Below are 15,991 nucleotides of genomic sequence, written 5' to 3'. Positions count from 1 at the left end.
GCGCCATGCTGATGTAGATCTTCACGATTGCTGTCAGACCCGCCGGCGGGGCCTCAGGGGTGAATATAAAGCTATAAGGAAAGATATATAAATTTCTATGTATCTTCTGTCTCCCAGGACTCCCTCCCAGATTACTGCTCTCATACATTATTTACCATTCCCCTGCTATTTAGACGTTAGCTGTTACAAGTGTAGTTACATCTCTCACTTTAATAGACCCATTCGTCCTGAGAGCCATGAGAAAAGTCTGATGTGCCTTGAAAACACTTCCGTCTCCTCTCCTCCCCTCCCGGTCTGTCTGCTCAGGAGGTCTTACCCCAGTTTAGAGAATGCTAATTTAGTCTGACCACTAAGCGGGAGTCTGAGCTGCGTGGTTGAACCGTCTCTGTGTTCCCCAGGCCTGGCATCGCCGGCGGCAGATCAGCTGCACTGATAGGAGAGGGAAACCAGGGCAACCTCCAGCCTCACCCACCAATCACATCGCTCACACGCGCTCTCATCGCTGCAGCCGTTGACAAGTGACCCCATCCACCCACCCCCACCCTAACCACCACATACAGTCGCAGGTGTATGTGAAACCTGTGTCAGGACACCTGTTTGCGTGTGTGTGTGTGTGTGTGAATCATAACAGAAGCATAACAGGATGAGCGTGCACCAGCTTGTGCTTCACTCTGCAACCAGGTTTATGGCAGAGAAAGAAAGTGGTTTATGTTCATAAGGTTTATGCATTTTATACCATGAGCTGCAACAAACACTTATTTTTGGCATTTTCACGATTAACTGGTCGATAATTTCAGCTACAAAATTGTGAGAAATACCATCAAATAGCTTCTTTTGTCCAATCAGCATCATAAATAACAAAGAAAAGAAACAAATCATTTCATTAAAAGAAATGCAACCAGTGACTGATACATATTTTTTGAAAACGGAAGAAAAAGGAAGAATTGAGCAGTTTTCTTTCAATCGACTTATCAATTTGTTAATTTCTGTGTGCTCTCAGCCTGTGTTTGTTAGCTATTAACTCAGGAAATCACAGGGACCACCTTCATGCACAAGCAAAGGATGTTTTTTTTTATTTGCTCACCCAGAAACTAAAAAAGGACTTCCTCTATGCTGAGAGAGAAATCCACCATCAGAGAGAGAGAGAGAGAGAGAGACAGAGAGAGAGCACATTAAACTGCTCTTCAAGCCCACAGTGTGTGCACACACACACACAGTCATCCCAGAAAAACACCATCGAGGTTACATAATGCAGAGTAATACCTCAAAAGTCCACGTTCACAAACAGCCAACCACAGCCCCTCTCAGCGTTACAGGACTCGTTTCTGAGCCGAAGCGTGTAGCAATAAAAAAGTTCAATTATTTGCTTCGGCTTGTTGATGTTGTAACAGAGCCACCGCAGCGAGTTTGGGTAAGAGGAGATGCCTGGGTCCACGTTTGTATTCCATTCTTTGTCAGCCGCTACCGCCACAGGCTAATGATAGGTTTCGGGAGCCCTTGAGGAAATGTGGAAACAAATGCTATAGAGATCACACAGGAAAACAACACGGAGCTCTGAGACAAGGGGGCCAGTAATCTTTGCGGTGTTGACAGTAGCCATATGGCCACCATGATATGTCTCCCTCGACTAACACCTGAGATTATTGACTGTCTCACGTGATTGAGAAACGCCACGAGAGGTGAGATCACAGCGAGAGAGAAGATTGAGAGAGACGAATCAATCAGGACGAGGTGGACGTGATATCCATCCCGTTAATTTTTTGGATATCTGCAGAACATTTCTGATGTCCCCACCCACCCCTGCTGTTGAACTCTGGGTGTGGAGCAATAACAGTGGCCTCAGTGTCAGTCTGGATTCCTCTGTGTTTTGGGGAAAATTCCTCTTCGCTCCTAACAGTCATGTTATGGAAGCCAAGTGCAAATTGTGCCAAACTGCGAGTATGTAAGGATTCAGGGGAAGACAAAACCCTGCTGTGTGTATCCTGTTACTCCAGAAGGAGAGTGGGAGAGAAAAACAAAATAAATAGGTGGACGATTTTTGACGTTCCCTAATTTCCAAGTGCAAACAATTCAATTGGATCTCGCGGTGAACAAATGTGATTAGGAGCAAGAATTTGCTCAAGCTGCTTTCTCCTTCATGGGCTAAGTGTTTTTGGATGGTCTTAAATCACAATCAGCCCCAGCCGTGAGAGATGATTCTAGTCTGAGAGGAGGGAGAATAAATCGGGAAAAACAAGGCAACAACAGGAACTGAAGCACTGGGTTAATGAAAGGTTAACGTTTTTAATCTCCGTGCATATTTGTGAAGATTAACTGATACCAGCAGCCAGTCGGGACTGTTCGAGGCCGCAGCTCGTCTCTCCTTTGTGATCTGTGTACGTATGGATGGATGTGGTCGGGGGGCAGCGAGGGGTTCTTGGCACAGCTCAGCAGTCTTGTGATGTGAGATCAGGAGTTTGTTCTCAGGGGGGATTCAGGAAAAGGTACCTTCCTCCTCCTCCTCCCCCCTGCAACATATTTCTTTAACTGGAAATACATTTTTACACGCACCAAAGATTTGAAAAACAACTGATTGTTCAGAATGCAGCATCCTTGCTCGCTGGCTTCATAAACAGAAGGGGAATCACTGTGTTCATGACAGCAGCCGCGAGTTAAATATTAATATGTGAGCGGCTGGCTGTAAGTACGTGGGATTAATGGATGCATCATCCCGTTGGTCACTTGTTCACACCCGCAACTGAGGCCTGCTACTATGTGACGGAGCCTTTCAGTAAAAGCAGCTCTTAAACCCCCACTCAGACAATGCATATTCAACGTTTTCTCACCTTTTTTTTTTCAATTCGCTGTCTACCTCACATGAAGAGTTACTCATGTAAAATCCCCATGACTCAAAGGCAAACAGATGCAGGTGTGCTTGAAGTGTTGGTGTAGTGAATAAAAGATGTGTGTAGGTGCACGATAGGTTGTCACATATTACTATAGAACAATAATCTACGGCTCTTTAAAGGTCCTCAAGTGTTTAAGTTAGATTTCCATTTCTTTTTTGATTAGAAAGCAGAGCTAGGTTATGTGATCAAATGAGAAACTGTGCCTTTAAATGAGGCGTTACATCGTCCGTGAAGTTGTGATGTCACAAAAAGGCATGTCAGTGGTTGGTCTATAGGTTGATCGAAAGACAGACACACAGCCTCACCAGGTCAGTCTAAGGGGAAGAAGAAAAATTAAAAGCACAAAAGAAACTCAGTGTGGGAACATCCCCTCCGGAGAGGCAACAAAGTCAAATGTGTGACGCTGCTCTGCAGTTTAGAAAGTCGTACCAAGACCAAACCTCACATCCCCAATAGCTGGAGGGAGGAGAGCGTGATGCAGTGTTCCGAGGAGATGTGCCGCCAGTCAGTTTGGTAGAGAGCAGTGGATTGAGAGAGCTAGTTCAGTCCCATGGGCCGGAGCACGTTACGACATCGAGAGCGACTGTGACTAAACACATGGAAAAGCACTTTGAGAAGAAGAGGGATGAGCTAAAGGTCAGGCTTGCCAGGGTAGACAAGCTAGTGGTGCTTGTTCAGGACTGTGAGAGCTGACCAATCAGAAGAGGATGGGGGGGTTCAGACGCGGGGGGGCCTTAAAGAGACAGGAACTCAAACAGAGCCTTCATACAGAAGATGAACAGAGGTGCTGCAGTAATGGATAGTGTGAGAAAAATAATGTGTTTTTGAACATGTAAACATTTCTGGTAGGTGCCCAATAATAGAAAATAAGAGCCTGAAAATGAGCATAAAATAGGATCTGAGTGTACAAACACCCTGATGGATCCTGACTTTACCAGTTGGTCAGATAAAAACTGGTGTCAAAGTTGTGATTGCCACGAAACTCTCATATGTGTGAATCTCTCATATGCCTAAGGGAAGAGCAGTCAATGAAACAAAATGGCTTCCTTTGCTCAGTCATTGCCGGCAATTTGGCCGAGGTTTCCTTGGCAACGCAAACTTGGTTTCTCACTGAGGACAAGGAGAGATGGTGCTGTTGTAATGCTGCTGCAACAACACTCACATCCAACAGCAACAGCCTTGATTTTGTTTTCTCATCAAATCTCCCCTCAGTGTCAGCAGGCGTGAGCATGGTGATGCAGAGCGCTCTATTCATCTCTCATGGGCGTTAGCTCTCAGATGAGAAACCACAAATCAGAAATGGTTTTGGTCTTCACTGGGTTGTATTCAAATCATGTGTTTTATCGAGGGACCATTTTGTGTAACAGACTGCACAGAGGTGTCTGTTTTAATAATTGGGAATAAAAGGCTCTTAGAAATTAAAAACCCTTTTGTTCTCGTGCCGGGCATTTCCTGGTCAGAAATTAATATGGAGGATCATTTGATTTGGCATTAATCTTATCATTACATCTCAGTTCACTGGCCAGTGACAGTGCTGGTTTTATGTGATAGTGCTGCCTCAGAGACTAACTGCCAGGATGTCGTAGAGGAAATTGCACTATTCGACTGGTTCACTGGCTCAGAAGGATTTTAATGCTGAGATGAAGGGAGCAGAGGTGCATCGCTGACATCTAATACACCATGTTCTAGCCATAAAGAAGATAGGAAGATGAGATAACTCTGACATGAGGCTATTTTATTAGACGTGCCTTCACCATGGAGTCCCCTTTTGTACTCACACATACATACCAGCTACCTAAATTTGTGTGATATCTTTTCATCCAGATCCATGTATTATTCCCTGAGAAACAGATGAAAGTGTTGAATGTCTTGCAACGTTAAAGGAACTAAGAAAAATGTCCTTGATTCATCCCTTCATCCAGATCTGCATCACAACTTAATGGGGCTCCACTCCGGGTCGAGGCCCATCCTCCATCCAAGTTTCATGGAAATCTGTTTGGAAGCTCTTATGTAATCCTGCTGACAAACCAACCAACCAACAAATGGGCACGGGGTGAAAACATAACCTCCTGGACGGAGGATATTGGAACTGTACAGTTACTGGTCAAGTTACATTGAGTTTGCAAAAATGGAGTAGAAAAAGCATGTCCAAGGAAAAACCCTCTATATCCACTTTTGTTGTTGTTGAACTTACAGGATAAAATGAAGGATAAGTTTACCTCCACAACCTGTCTCCTACATCTGTAGCTAAATAAACCATTTAATGTATCATCATGTAACTTTTTAACTTCTTCACTACTAAGGCCAAAGATCATGTTGCTGCTAGCTGGGAACAAAGTGTAATGATGCACTGAGATACGCTGCCAGTCAGTTTGGTAGAGAGCAAAGGATTCAGGGAAAACAGGAGAAACACAACAAAACAATAATAATAATAATAATAATGATATATATTCTATATATATACATATATATATATATATATATATATATATATATATATATATATATATATATATATATATATTTGATATAATATAAAAATAGTTAGTTAGTAATCACTTATTAAATTAGATGTAGACTGCACTGAAGAGTGAGTACATGTTTTTAATGGACAGCAATGGTGCAACTTTGCGTGTCACTTTGTGTTTTCTCGGTTTCCGAGGAGAAAGGAAGAAGCTAATTTTACATTGACATCTCATAATCAGAAATATACCAATAAAAAAAAAAAAAAAAACATCTTCCTGTTTGGTTCCTTTAGCACGAGTCTAATCGAGCGTGTGTAGGCCTCCTCGTGCATGCGCCTGCTTCCTGCCTTTCTGATTATCTTACTGGGTGTGCACATTAAATGTCTGGTTGCCTTTGTGAGCGAAGTGAATCATGATTTCATCATTCATCTTATCCGAACCTGCATGTGGAGTCGTCCGGCAGCTCGGCTATGTCATTATAAATGGATGCAAACGTACACGTTGCTTTGTGTTGCTTTATCCCCCGCTATCAGATAAAACATGCTCTTTATTTGGTCATGCATAGATGACCTTTACGGATGCCTTTCAGTTCAAGTCCTCCGGTCAGCCTCCATTTCAAACAAGCCACTGCTTATCAGTAACCTATTACTTCTTGCTCCCGCAGCCTTAGCAAACATTGGCTCAGGCATTTACCACAACTATGTACACACTTCTCAATACAGCGAACTAACCACAGATATAGAAAACATGCACCGAGGTCTCACAGCACTTTGTCTTGAAAAGTCTCTCAATCTTGGACATTGTAGCACATTTTGTTTTTCAGCTGGCTCGGCGAGCAGGAGCTGTGTTTATGTAATTTGCGATAGAATGTCATCCGGCTCTCCTTTCCTAACAAAACAGATACCTCAGCTACATTTTTTTTTTTTTACCCCATGGAATTTCAGACAGGTTGTCTTGAATGTGTCAATTGAGCTACAATGCCTACTTTCTCCAGAGCTGGATGTGTGCGCTTGTGTATCTGTGTGTGGGTGTCTATTCTCCCCAGGCCAGTCGGAGTAATGTGATTGTGTTTAATGCGCTCTTTACATACCCTTGAGCAAAACACATCTGCGCTGTTATTGACTTGGCTTGTTTTGGACGATAAATAATGGAAATTACATTTACCTACAGAAACTGCGCGAGGAATGGGGATTCTTGGGCGCCTTCAGCGACTGTTATGTTCAGCTGAGTTTCATCCTCGCCTCAAACAAACATATTTAGCGAAGCTTGAATCCTTGCAATAGGATCTATCACAAGTCATGCCCTAAAGGTGACGTTTTTTCGCAAAAATCATAAGCTATTTGTTCCCTCTGCTTCTCTTCCTGCAGGTGGCGTGGGCATTGCTGCCACTCAGCTGTGCAAGACGGTGAAGGATGTGACCGTGTTCGGCACGGCGTCGGCCAGCAAGCACGAGACCATCACTGAGGGCGGAGTCACGCATCCAATCGACTATCGCACCAAGGACTATGTGGAGGAAGTCCGCAAGATCAGTCCTAAAGGTGAAAGACATTGTTTGAAAAGTGCTATAAAATTTTAGGGTTTTGTGTGCAGGGGCTGGAAAATGAAATCCTTTTTAACCAGGGGGGAACCTGAGTTGGCCTGTCATAGTGTCCAAAGTAGTGAAGTCCAAAAGTAAAAAACTAAAATCCAGGCTCCAAAAAGCCAGACAAAGTCCAAAAGTCTAAAGAGAAATACAAAAAGTGAAGACAAAACAGGAATACAGGGACACACCTGGACCAGGGAACAGATGCAGGACACACGGGATGACAACAGACAAACCAACAGAGAGTGAGGCGAAGACACAAGCTTAACTTAAGTACACGGGGAGTGATTAACTATTGGAACACAGGTGAGCAGTTAAAAAGGACAAAGAGAGGAAGTGAACAGTAAAACGTGGATAAACCTACCAAAATAAAACAGAAAATCAAAAAATGTGTCCCTGATTTTTATGATTTTTTTCAAAATCTGAGCGTGGCGGCCTGAGTGACACGTTGCACAGGATGTTAATAAAGAGACCTTTGGGATCCTCTGGCCATATTACATTTCTACAATACATCACAGACTAATAGATCTAAGAAGATATATATTCTCTAATCACTATAATCATGACATACCATTGATATATTGCCCATGATGTGTTGATTGTTTCATAACAAACAGTCCAGATCAATATATTCCCACTGGCACAAAGCAATCCTGTGTGACTGCAGCCTTTGTTGATCACTGTTGAACAAACTGCAGACAGCGAGATGATACATTTTCATACACTTCGGTTTTTTTTCCTCCCGATACAATTCTCAGCAGAGCTGGCTGCCATGTACACTAGACTGACAGCGTGCGGGGAGTCATTTTTCCTCCCCATCGGCGAACAGCGACTGTTTGGATTCTCATCGCCATCAATAATGCATCCGCAGAGTTTTATGTAGATGTGACCCTGGACTCGCTGAGAGGGCCACACAAAAACGCTGCTTTTCAGCAAAATGAAACAACATCCAGTTCCTGTTTTTTGCCTTCGCCTACCGCTGCGTTCCTAGCAGGATGGAGACTGTTATTGTGCTGGAGACTCATTTCATAGTCCCCTCTCAAGCCTGTCTCTGTTCTCCGTAGCATGGAGCGAGACAGACAGACATTACAGAGACAGATAGGAAGAGAGCGAGAACTGACACTTCGGACAGAATGTATCTAATTAGAAGCCTGGATCAATGTGCAGCCCTGCCCGCTACCTTTGCCTCTGTCTTTGGCGATCCATCAATTCATCTGTGCCGTGGTCAAGGCGGAGTCCTGCTGTGAGCCTCCAGCAATCAATAGAAGCAGGGTTTAACGGAGCAAGGAGGGGTAGCCCAATTTGAGGAGTCCCCTCTGGCACAAAGGAACATCATTAAGGCCGAGCCCACATGGCCAGACGTTAATAAGCCACAGAGAAACCTGCGAAGTTGGGTTTCTCTTTACCATCTGCTCAGAGGTCAGTCTGTTAATCTCTCCACCTACAACTGGAATGAACAATTGACGCCGAGGCATTTTATCCCTCTCGTCTTATCAGTGACAAGAATGAGAAAACATAAAACAAGTGGGATCTCCGCTCGCTCTCCTCCTTTCCTCTCCTGGCATACATACGAGTTCCTCTTCGTGTAAACATGGCACAACTTGGCTACACTCGCTACTCCTAGTGAACTCTGGCATGCGGAGGGGGCTGCTGGGGAGACTTGGCAAGCTGCTCGCGCTGAATGCAGACCAGTGATAACTGTCCCCTTCTTCTCTCTTTCTGCTCCAGGAATGGACATAATACTGGACCCTCTCGGAGGATCCGACACCCATAAGGCCTACAACCTGCTGAAGCCTATGGGCAAGCTCATCACCTATGGTAAGTGGTAAACAACCTAGATGTAGGTCTGTTATTTTCTCCTCCATGAGGTAGCGAAGCAACAATAGGCAAACAGATTTGGTTAAAACGGTTGTTTTGGAATTATGCTTGCCGATTTAACAATTTGCCACACAAAGTAATCACATTCAGAACCCCTTTTAAAAGCCAAAGTCAAATAAAAATGAAGCCTCAACCTCCACAAGCAAACCTCTTTCTGGAAAAGACGTCTCACGCATCGCTCGCCTGGAGGCTATATGAATCTCTCCAGCCGAGCTTCTCCAGTTTGTCCATTTTTAAATTCTCCAGAACTTCTTATGTAATGCCTAAAACCACACATGGTTTATTAAGCTTGCTGGCAGCGGAGCAGGCACGGTAGGAAGCACAAAGGTTAGCTCATAGATTAACTTCATGGCAAGCTACCTGCACATGCTAGCAGCTGACGGAGACATGCATGAACAGGGTATTCCTTAACTTGTTTTTACTCCTACAGAGGCACATCAGCAATTTATTAATGTTTCTTGATCCAGGAGCTCAGCGTATTTGTTATGTTTAAAGGGGCAGTGTGTTGTTTTGGAGAAGAAATTCAAACTCAGAATTTTACTCTTTACAATATTGATGACTCAGAAATATATATATATTATATTTTATATATATATATATATATATATATATATATATATATATATATATATATATATATTTTTATTTATTTTTTTTTTTTTTTTATTTATTTTTTTTTTTTTCCATAAGTGAATAAACAAGCTGTTCTCAGAGGAAGCCAAGTTACCCCGAGTGTAGTTTGATGCAAGAAAGTTGGCAGGGTCCACCACATATAAACAAAGTAAAACAAAAATTGTGTCGTCCTTTAAGGTCAGTTTTTTTTTTATTCATTCATTGTTTACATAGTTTGTTTAAGAAAATGTTTAAAGGGATGAAGATTAAAATGTCTTCCTCAAAGCTACAGACTGCACCTATGAATATTTCTCCTCTCGACTGCGAAAGTGAAAGAGCAGCTGCTGTCGCTGCAGAGATCTTGGATTATAACTGATAAGCAAATTAATACAGAACATGAAATAGTCGTTGGCAGAATACAGCTGCTCCTTGGTGGGCAGGCTGACCTCTCTGTGGAGGTCCATGTCCTCAGTGTGCTGTGTGTCATCCGTGGGAAGGCCTTTACGCTCTCTCTGTTGCGATGCCAATCTGGACCCAGCATGCATGCAACAGTGGGCGGGGTCGGCATCCGTGGAGAACAGGGCCTTGCCTTTGCATGCGGCACAAAAAAACCCACTACCCAGCATGGTGCCCCCCCCCCCACCCCACCCTCGCCCATTCACCCTCTCTCACCCCTACAGAAGCCCCACCCCACCCTCCCTGTCCCTCGGTGCTGGCTGCCCCTCTTCCAGCTTATCAGAAGTATGCATGGCGGAACAATGGGCGTTCTATCCACACGAGAAACCTGGAATGTGTCTGAATGTAGCAGGCCCGGGTCCCTCTCTCCTCTCAGTGCATGCTTTGTGTCCCCCATTTCCCCCCGAGAGAGAAACAGTGACAGCGAGAGCATCGGAGGTTGTGTGAACACAGGAGGAGGAGATCGGAAGGGCATGTGGTGACAGCGAGAGCTGGAGTGCCAAAAAGGTTTTCAGGGTGGAAGGCGTAGGTGAGAAAGAGAGATGAAGCGGAGAGCTCATGGGCAGAAGCGCCTGACATGACTTAATGTTGATCTGACATGTTGCCTAGTGATGACTAAGGCTTTTATTTTGGCCAACAAAATGTGATTTAAAACAGATGAAAGCAGATGATGCCAAAAATGTATCCACCATTTTTTTTCTTACATTTGAGAAGCAAGAACCAGCAAATGTTTGGGGGTTTTTTTCTTGATAAATAACTTTAAAGATTTAAGGAATCGAAATTTGATCTTCTCTTCTCTGTCAGTGATATAATGGGGCGACAAGTTGAGGATCATGTGAGGACAAAGTGGGCACGGTCAGAGCAAAAGAGCTAAGGGGAGAAAAAGCTGGAGTGGGGGTTGAATATTTGATAGAAATGAACCAGCCCTCTAAATAATTCATCAGCAGCAAATCATTTGTAAGGCTGCAACTAATGATTATTTTCATTGTCACTCAATCTGCAACTGATTTACATGATTATTCGTTTCATCATTTAATCCATAAAATGTCCTAAATTGTGAAAAATGCTTAACACAACTTCCCAGAGCGCAAAGTGACGTCTTCAAGTCGCTACTTTTGTCCATCCAGTAGCCTAAAACTCAAAGACTAACATTCGAGGAGTTAGAACCAGCACATTTTTTTTATAAGCTTTGCTTGAAAAATGAATGACGTGGTTAGGAACTGAAAGGATTTAGAAATGTGTGAAAAACCCGACATAACACGCTGTCCCTTCAGGTGCCGCTAACATGCTCGCGGGCCAGAAGAAGAACCTGCTCGCCGTGGCCAAGAACTGGTACCATCAGTTCTCCATCCACACGCTCAGCCTCATCCAGGGGAACAAGTCAGTGTGCGGCTTCCACCTGGGCTACCTGGACGGGGAGATGGAGCTCATCACCGAGGCCATGAACACCATCCTGGATCTGTACAAGGCAGGCAAGGTCAAGCCCCGCATCGACTCCACCTGGCACCTTGAGCAGGTCTGTGTCTTTACTCCTTTACACCTGAGTTAACGTGCTTCCGAATGAATGATTTGCCCTGAAAAACAACAGTGGTTCCTTCAAGGTATATTTTAAGGTATCACATTAGAAAAGGTTGATGGAATCAGCAGAATTAGCAAAAACGGCAAACATTTCATTCTCATGTCTGCTGTTTCTGCTCTGAGAGAAGAAGAAGAAGAAGAAGAAGAAGAAGAAGAAGAAGAAGAAGAAGAAGCTGTTTCCACTGTCTGTGTCTTCCAGATATTCTCATAATACAAGAAAAAATGGCTAGTACAAGCAGCAAGCTTCATGAAACAACAGATATATTGGTTGATCCTGTTTCTACTTCTTCTACTGCTGCTTTATTACAGCAATGCGAGACGTAGCCTCTACCGCAATCTTCTAATGAAACTACGCTCTGCATATTCCAGTTTATTCGATCAAAACCAGCTGATGAAAACATCCCTAACTTTCATTCTTCGTATGTTCTCATTCATGTTTTTTCTTATCTGTTTATTGTATCTAAAAAAGTTTTTGGATCATATATCCAGTAAATTATCGTCATTATTATTATTAAACAATATACTGTATATCTCTACCATCATTCCAGCTACATACAGTATATAATACTTTATTTAATCAGGAAGTCACACTGAGATCAAGATCTCATTTACAAGTGAGACCTGAGTATAAAATGAAGTAAAAAGTAAAAAGGATCAGATACAAAAAATATTTAATAAATCAAAAAATATTCTGTAAAAATAGTAGATGCATTTAAACAAATAAATGCATTGTAAATGTCTTAAAGGCTAAAGTCTTCTAATTGAACTTGTATTGACTGAACAGCCTCTGTGTGTGGATATCAGATCTATTCATGGCTGCTTGTTCTGTGACCAAAAGCATCCCTGTGCACTGCAGTATGGATGTCCAGATGATTCAGTGTGACATGGGTGCATTTACACCTGACTTGCGTCCATCTATACGGCGTGCGCTCGCAGTCCAGTCGCCCAGAACTCGTGTGAATGCCAGGTGGGTTTGCGTGTGTGTGCGTGGGAGCTGCAGGAGCTGGGGCGTGGCTCACATTCGACGAGGCTTCAACACTCGGCAGATGAAGTTTTCTCCACAAGGGGCTCTGTGTCTCCTCGAGCGTAACTCACACGGCCAGACAGAGTCAGATTGTCGCTGACAAAATTAACGGCGCTAACAGATATGAATAGGGAGAGTGTGAAAAACACGGAGAGAAAGAGGGAGTCAGAGGCTGACATCTTCTGTTGTCAGAGTCGGAGCTGGTCGGTGTTTAGTCCAGTGTGAGTGCGGCCAGAGAGAGACACCCGCTGTCTTTCTCCGCCATCTGACGCTCTTTCTCTGCCTCTCCATCTGTCTGCTCTTTATTTCAGACTGTCTTTAGGTTATTGACTCCCTCTCTGTCTCTCTCCATCTCGCTGTATCCTCCTCACAGTGCATCTTTTTTGCTTTTTCTCTCTCTTGTTGCTATGGCGACATCCTTTAGTCAGTGTGTGCGTCTGTCTGCAGGGAGGGGCCCTGATGTATGAGAAAGAGACATGGAGGGAGCAGGGGAGAGAAGAAGGTATATCTCAGTCTAGAGTACAAGTTTTCAAGTGTATGGCTGCGAGCGCTGATGCTCGGAGTGGCATCACAGACAAAAACCTGTTGGAGTTGATTATTAGTAAATCTATTTTTAATGAGTTTTTCATTCATACACAGCAAATATGACAAAAATCAGGGCTGGGCAATAGGCTCAGTACAAAAAATCTCTTCAAAAGCACTTCATAAATGACTGGGCGATTATTTTTGATAAATAATTGTCAGTACTGTGGATATAAATCCATAATTACGGTAAGAGATCAGGGTATGACATCCATATCACGATAACAATATAATATGGATATATTATAGGCTTGGGATGATAGTAGACATTATCAAATATTATGATATTTGGTTGTCATAAGCGACCATTTTCATAATATCCAATATCAAACAGCTCTGTGAGTTACTTCTCACCTGGCTGACCCTCCAGAGTTTAGAGAGAAGAGAACAAGTGACAGACCAGCTGCACTTATACATATTTTACTATTACACTATATTTCTTATTCAAAAGTTCCTTTTTAACATTATTTTGCTATTTAAAATTGTTGCATGTGTTGCCGCCAAGGGAGCAATCAGTCTTTTATTCAAACTATTCATACTACCAATCTGCATAAAAAACTATAGATTAAAATATATTGAAATTATAGATTGTATCATATTTTCTATTTTGAGAAAATGCATGACTTCATAACACTACCTGCATATGGAGGAGGGGTGTTCGATTGAATGCGGGCTTAGTAGGTCATGCTGTTTAACTGTGCTTTTGTCAGGGTGAGGTCCTTTGATGGTGACATTCAATCTCTGAATAAACTTGAAATAGAGAGAAGGAGCAGAATACTGATCGAAATGTGAGATAAACACTGACAGGCACTTGTTTGAATCAGTTGTTGGATGATAGTTAATCGAAGAAATGATAGATTATTACGTGCTGATTACAGATGCCACGCCTTGACTCCATCCATCACGGCCCTTCCCCCTCTCACACTGTTCGTTTTTTTCTTTGCACCAATAATCAATAAACATTCATGGGCAACATTTGAAAAATTAGCATCCCTCTCCGTTATCTACATCTGCACTGATCCCCAGGAGGATGATGGTCACTTCTGTAACCGCAAATAGCACACTCAAATCCGAGATGCCTGGGAGCCAGAGACAGATCACAGCGAGTGGAGGGTGGAAGTGGGTGGAGTCGTCAAGAGCGCCTCAGACGCTCTCACTGTGACTTTCATTCACATTGAAGATGATTCTCATAATTCCCCGGCTCACCCCTCCCACCTCGTCTTGAAGGACACCAGTTGCTCCCTTCATCCCTTCATCTCCCTCCACTTCGAACTCCCACACTCCCCCTCTTTCCCATGTGTCTGAGTCGTCAGGGCCACGTTTCAGGCAGGCTTTACGTTGCTAGGAGATGGCCCTGTTGCCGTGGTACTGGTCGTTAGGTGGTCTGCCTGCCTTGCGCGATGAGGGGGATTGGAGGGAGGAGGGAGGAGGGAGGGGGAGGCGGCGGAGGCAGGAACAGGCAGTGGACAGAGCGCGGTGGTCAGGAGGAGGGTGTGGTTCGTCCGATTGGGATTTTCCTCCTCGAACATGTTGGTCGGTTCATCATTTGACGAGGGTTTGACTGACTAGTCAGATGTATATCCATCACATTCAGCTTTTACATCATGGTTATAGTTCTACAGACTGCAAATATGTTGTTTGTTTTAGTCATCTCAAGTGAATTTCTGCAACCATTTTTACATCGGCTACTTATAGTTTAAACTGTATAAGTGCTTATTTATGACAATTAACTTGTGATGAGCAAGCACCTTTAAAGGAGAGGTTCACTTTCTTGTCTTAATGGTCGAGTGTACTGGAAACATTCATTATTGGCTACGTTTTTATTAATGTATAATCACCTCAAAATAAGAATCATTATGTTTCTGTTACCTCAGTATGAGTCTTTTATATCTACACAGGGAGTGCGTCTGCCATTTGCAAACAATCTACAGCAGTCCAGACAAACTGAACACTGAATCTAGAGATGGTTTTTCATTTATTTAGGTCACATTACAACCACCGCAGGCCGTCATGCACACTATGGTAGGGAGAGGTAAGGGGTATGTGGTTGGTTGCAATCTGCAACCAATAAATCCATCATAATGGTCCTTTAAAAGAGCACTTACATGCCTAAATGTAAATGTAAAGGGAAAAGTATTTTGGTGCTGCAGTCCTGTCCACTTTTGCTTCATAAATCAATTTAAATGTAAAGGCGACAAAATCTGGGTCCAAAGTGCCTTAAACCTGCCTACCACCATTGGTTTTAAAAGTAAGTGTGATTGTATATAAGCTTGTGAAAGAATGAGCTTACTTCTCTCTTGATTTATCACCAACGTAATGATAATTTTGAAGAAAAAAGAAAATAAAGCTGCGTATGTTTTAAGGCGTGGCTATCTTGTGTAGTTAGTTGCTACCATAGCATGCCCGTGGTTGGATTTTATCAGGATATCACCTCACGGCCCACCGACCAGCGGGTGACGTCACGGTGGGTTTACACTTGGGAGGAACATGTAAAACAACTAAAACTAGAGACTTGTTAAAATGTGAACTCATCCTTTAATAATGAGACATGGCACTATCTGATAGCAGCAGTTTATTGATTGATTCATCCACAGTCGAGTACATGAATCATTTTATTGGTTTTTACTTCTGACACCACTTCACTGCCTCAGTTTACCAAAAAGAAAAAAAAAAATATGACTTCAGAGTGATTCAACTGGAGTACTACTAAAACAAATGTGCTGTTCGGCAGCATTGTAAGATAAAATGATGCAGAAAACAAAAGGTAAACAAGCTCTTACTTTGTGCTTCGTGTCCGTATTTATTGCCTACTTACAATCATTAACATTCATTGTACTTATCCTTAATGAATTATAATACTGAGAGCATCTCTTTGCCTGATGTCGTCCCCCTCATTTACTTTGTTTTTCCTTTGTTATCCTTTTTT

At 42.9% G+C, this 15,991-nt stretch overlaps 1 protein-coding gene across 1 annotated transcript in view; it reads left to right on the top strand.

The window, feature by feature from the left end:
- vat1 (vesicle amine transport 1) overlaps positions 1–15,991 on the top strand; it is a 36,835-nt gene that overhangs the window by 14,830 nt on the left and 6,014 nt on the right. Inside the window, exons 3-5 of the mRNA XM_037087990.1 lie at positions 6,721–6,891; positions 8,664–8,753; positions 11,156–11,397. Of these exons, the coding sequence (XP_036943885.1) occupies positions 6,721–6,891; positions 8,664–8,753; positions 11,156–11,397 (503 nt within the window). The remainder of the gene's footprint in view (positions 1–6,720; positions 6,892–8,663; positions 8,754–11,155; positions 11,398–15,991) is intronic.

Source organism: Acanthopagrus latus, chromosome 23 (assembly GCF_904848185.1).
Source record: "Acanthopagrus latus isolate v.2019 chromosome 23, fAcaLat1.1, whole genome shotgun sequence".
Classification (NCBI taxonomy): Eukaryota; Metazoa; Chordata; class Actinopteri; order Spariformes; family Sparidae; genus Acanthopagrus; species Acanthopagrus latus.
This window is presented reverse-complemented; position numbering and strand designations above follow the sequence as displayed.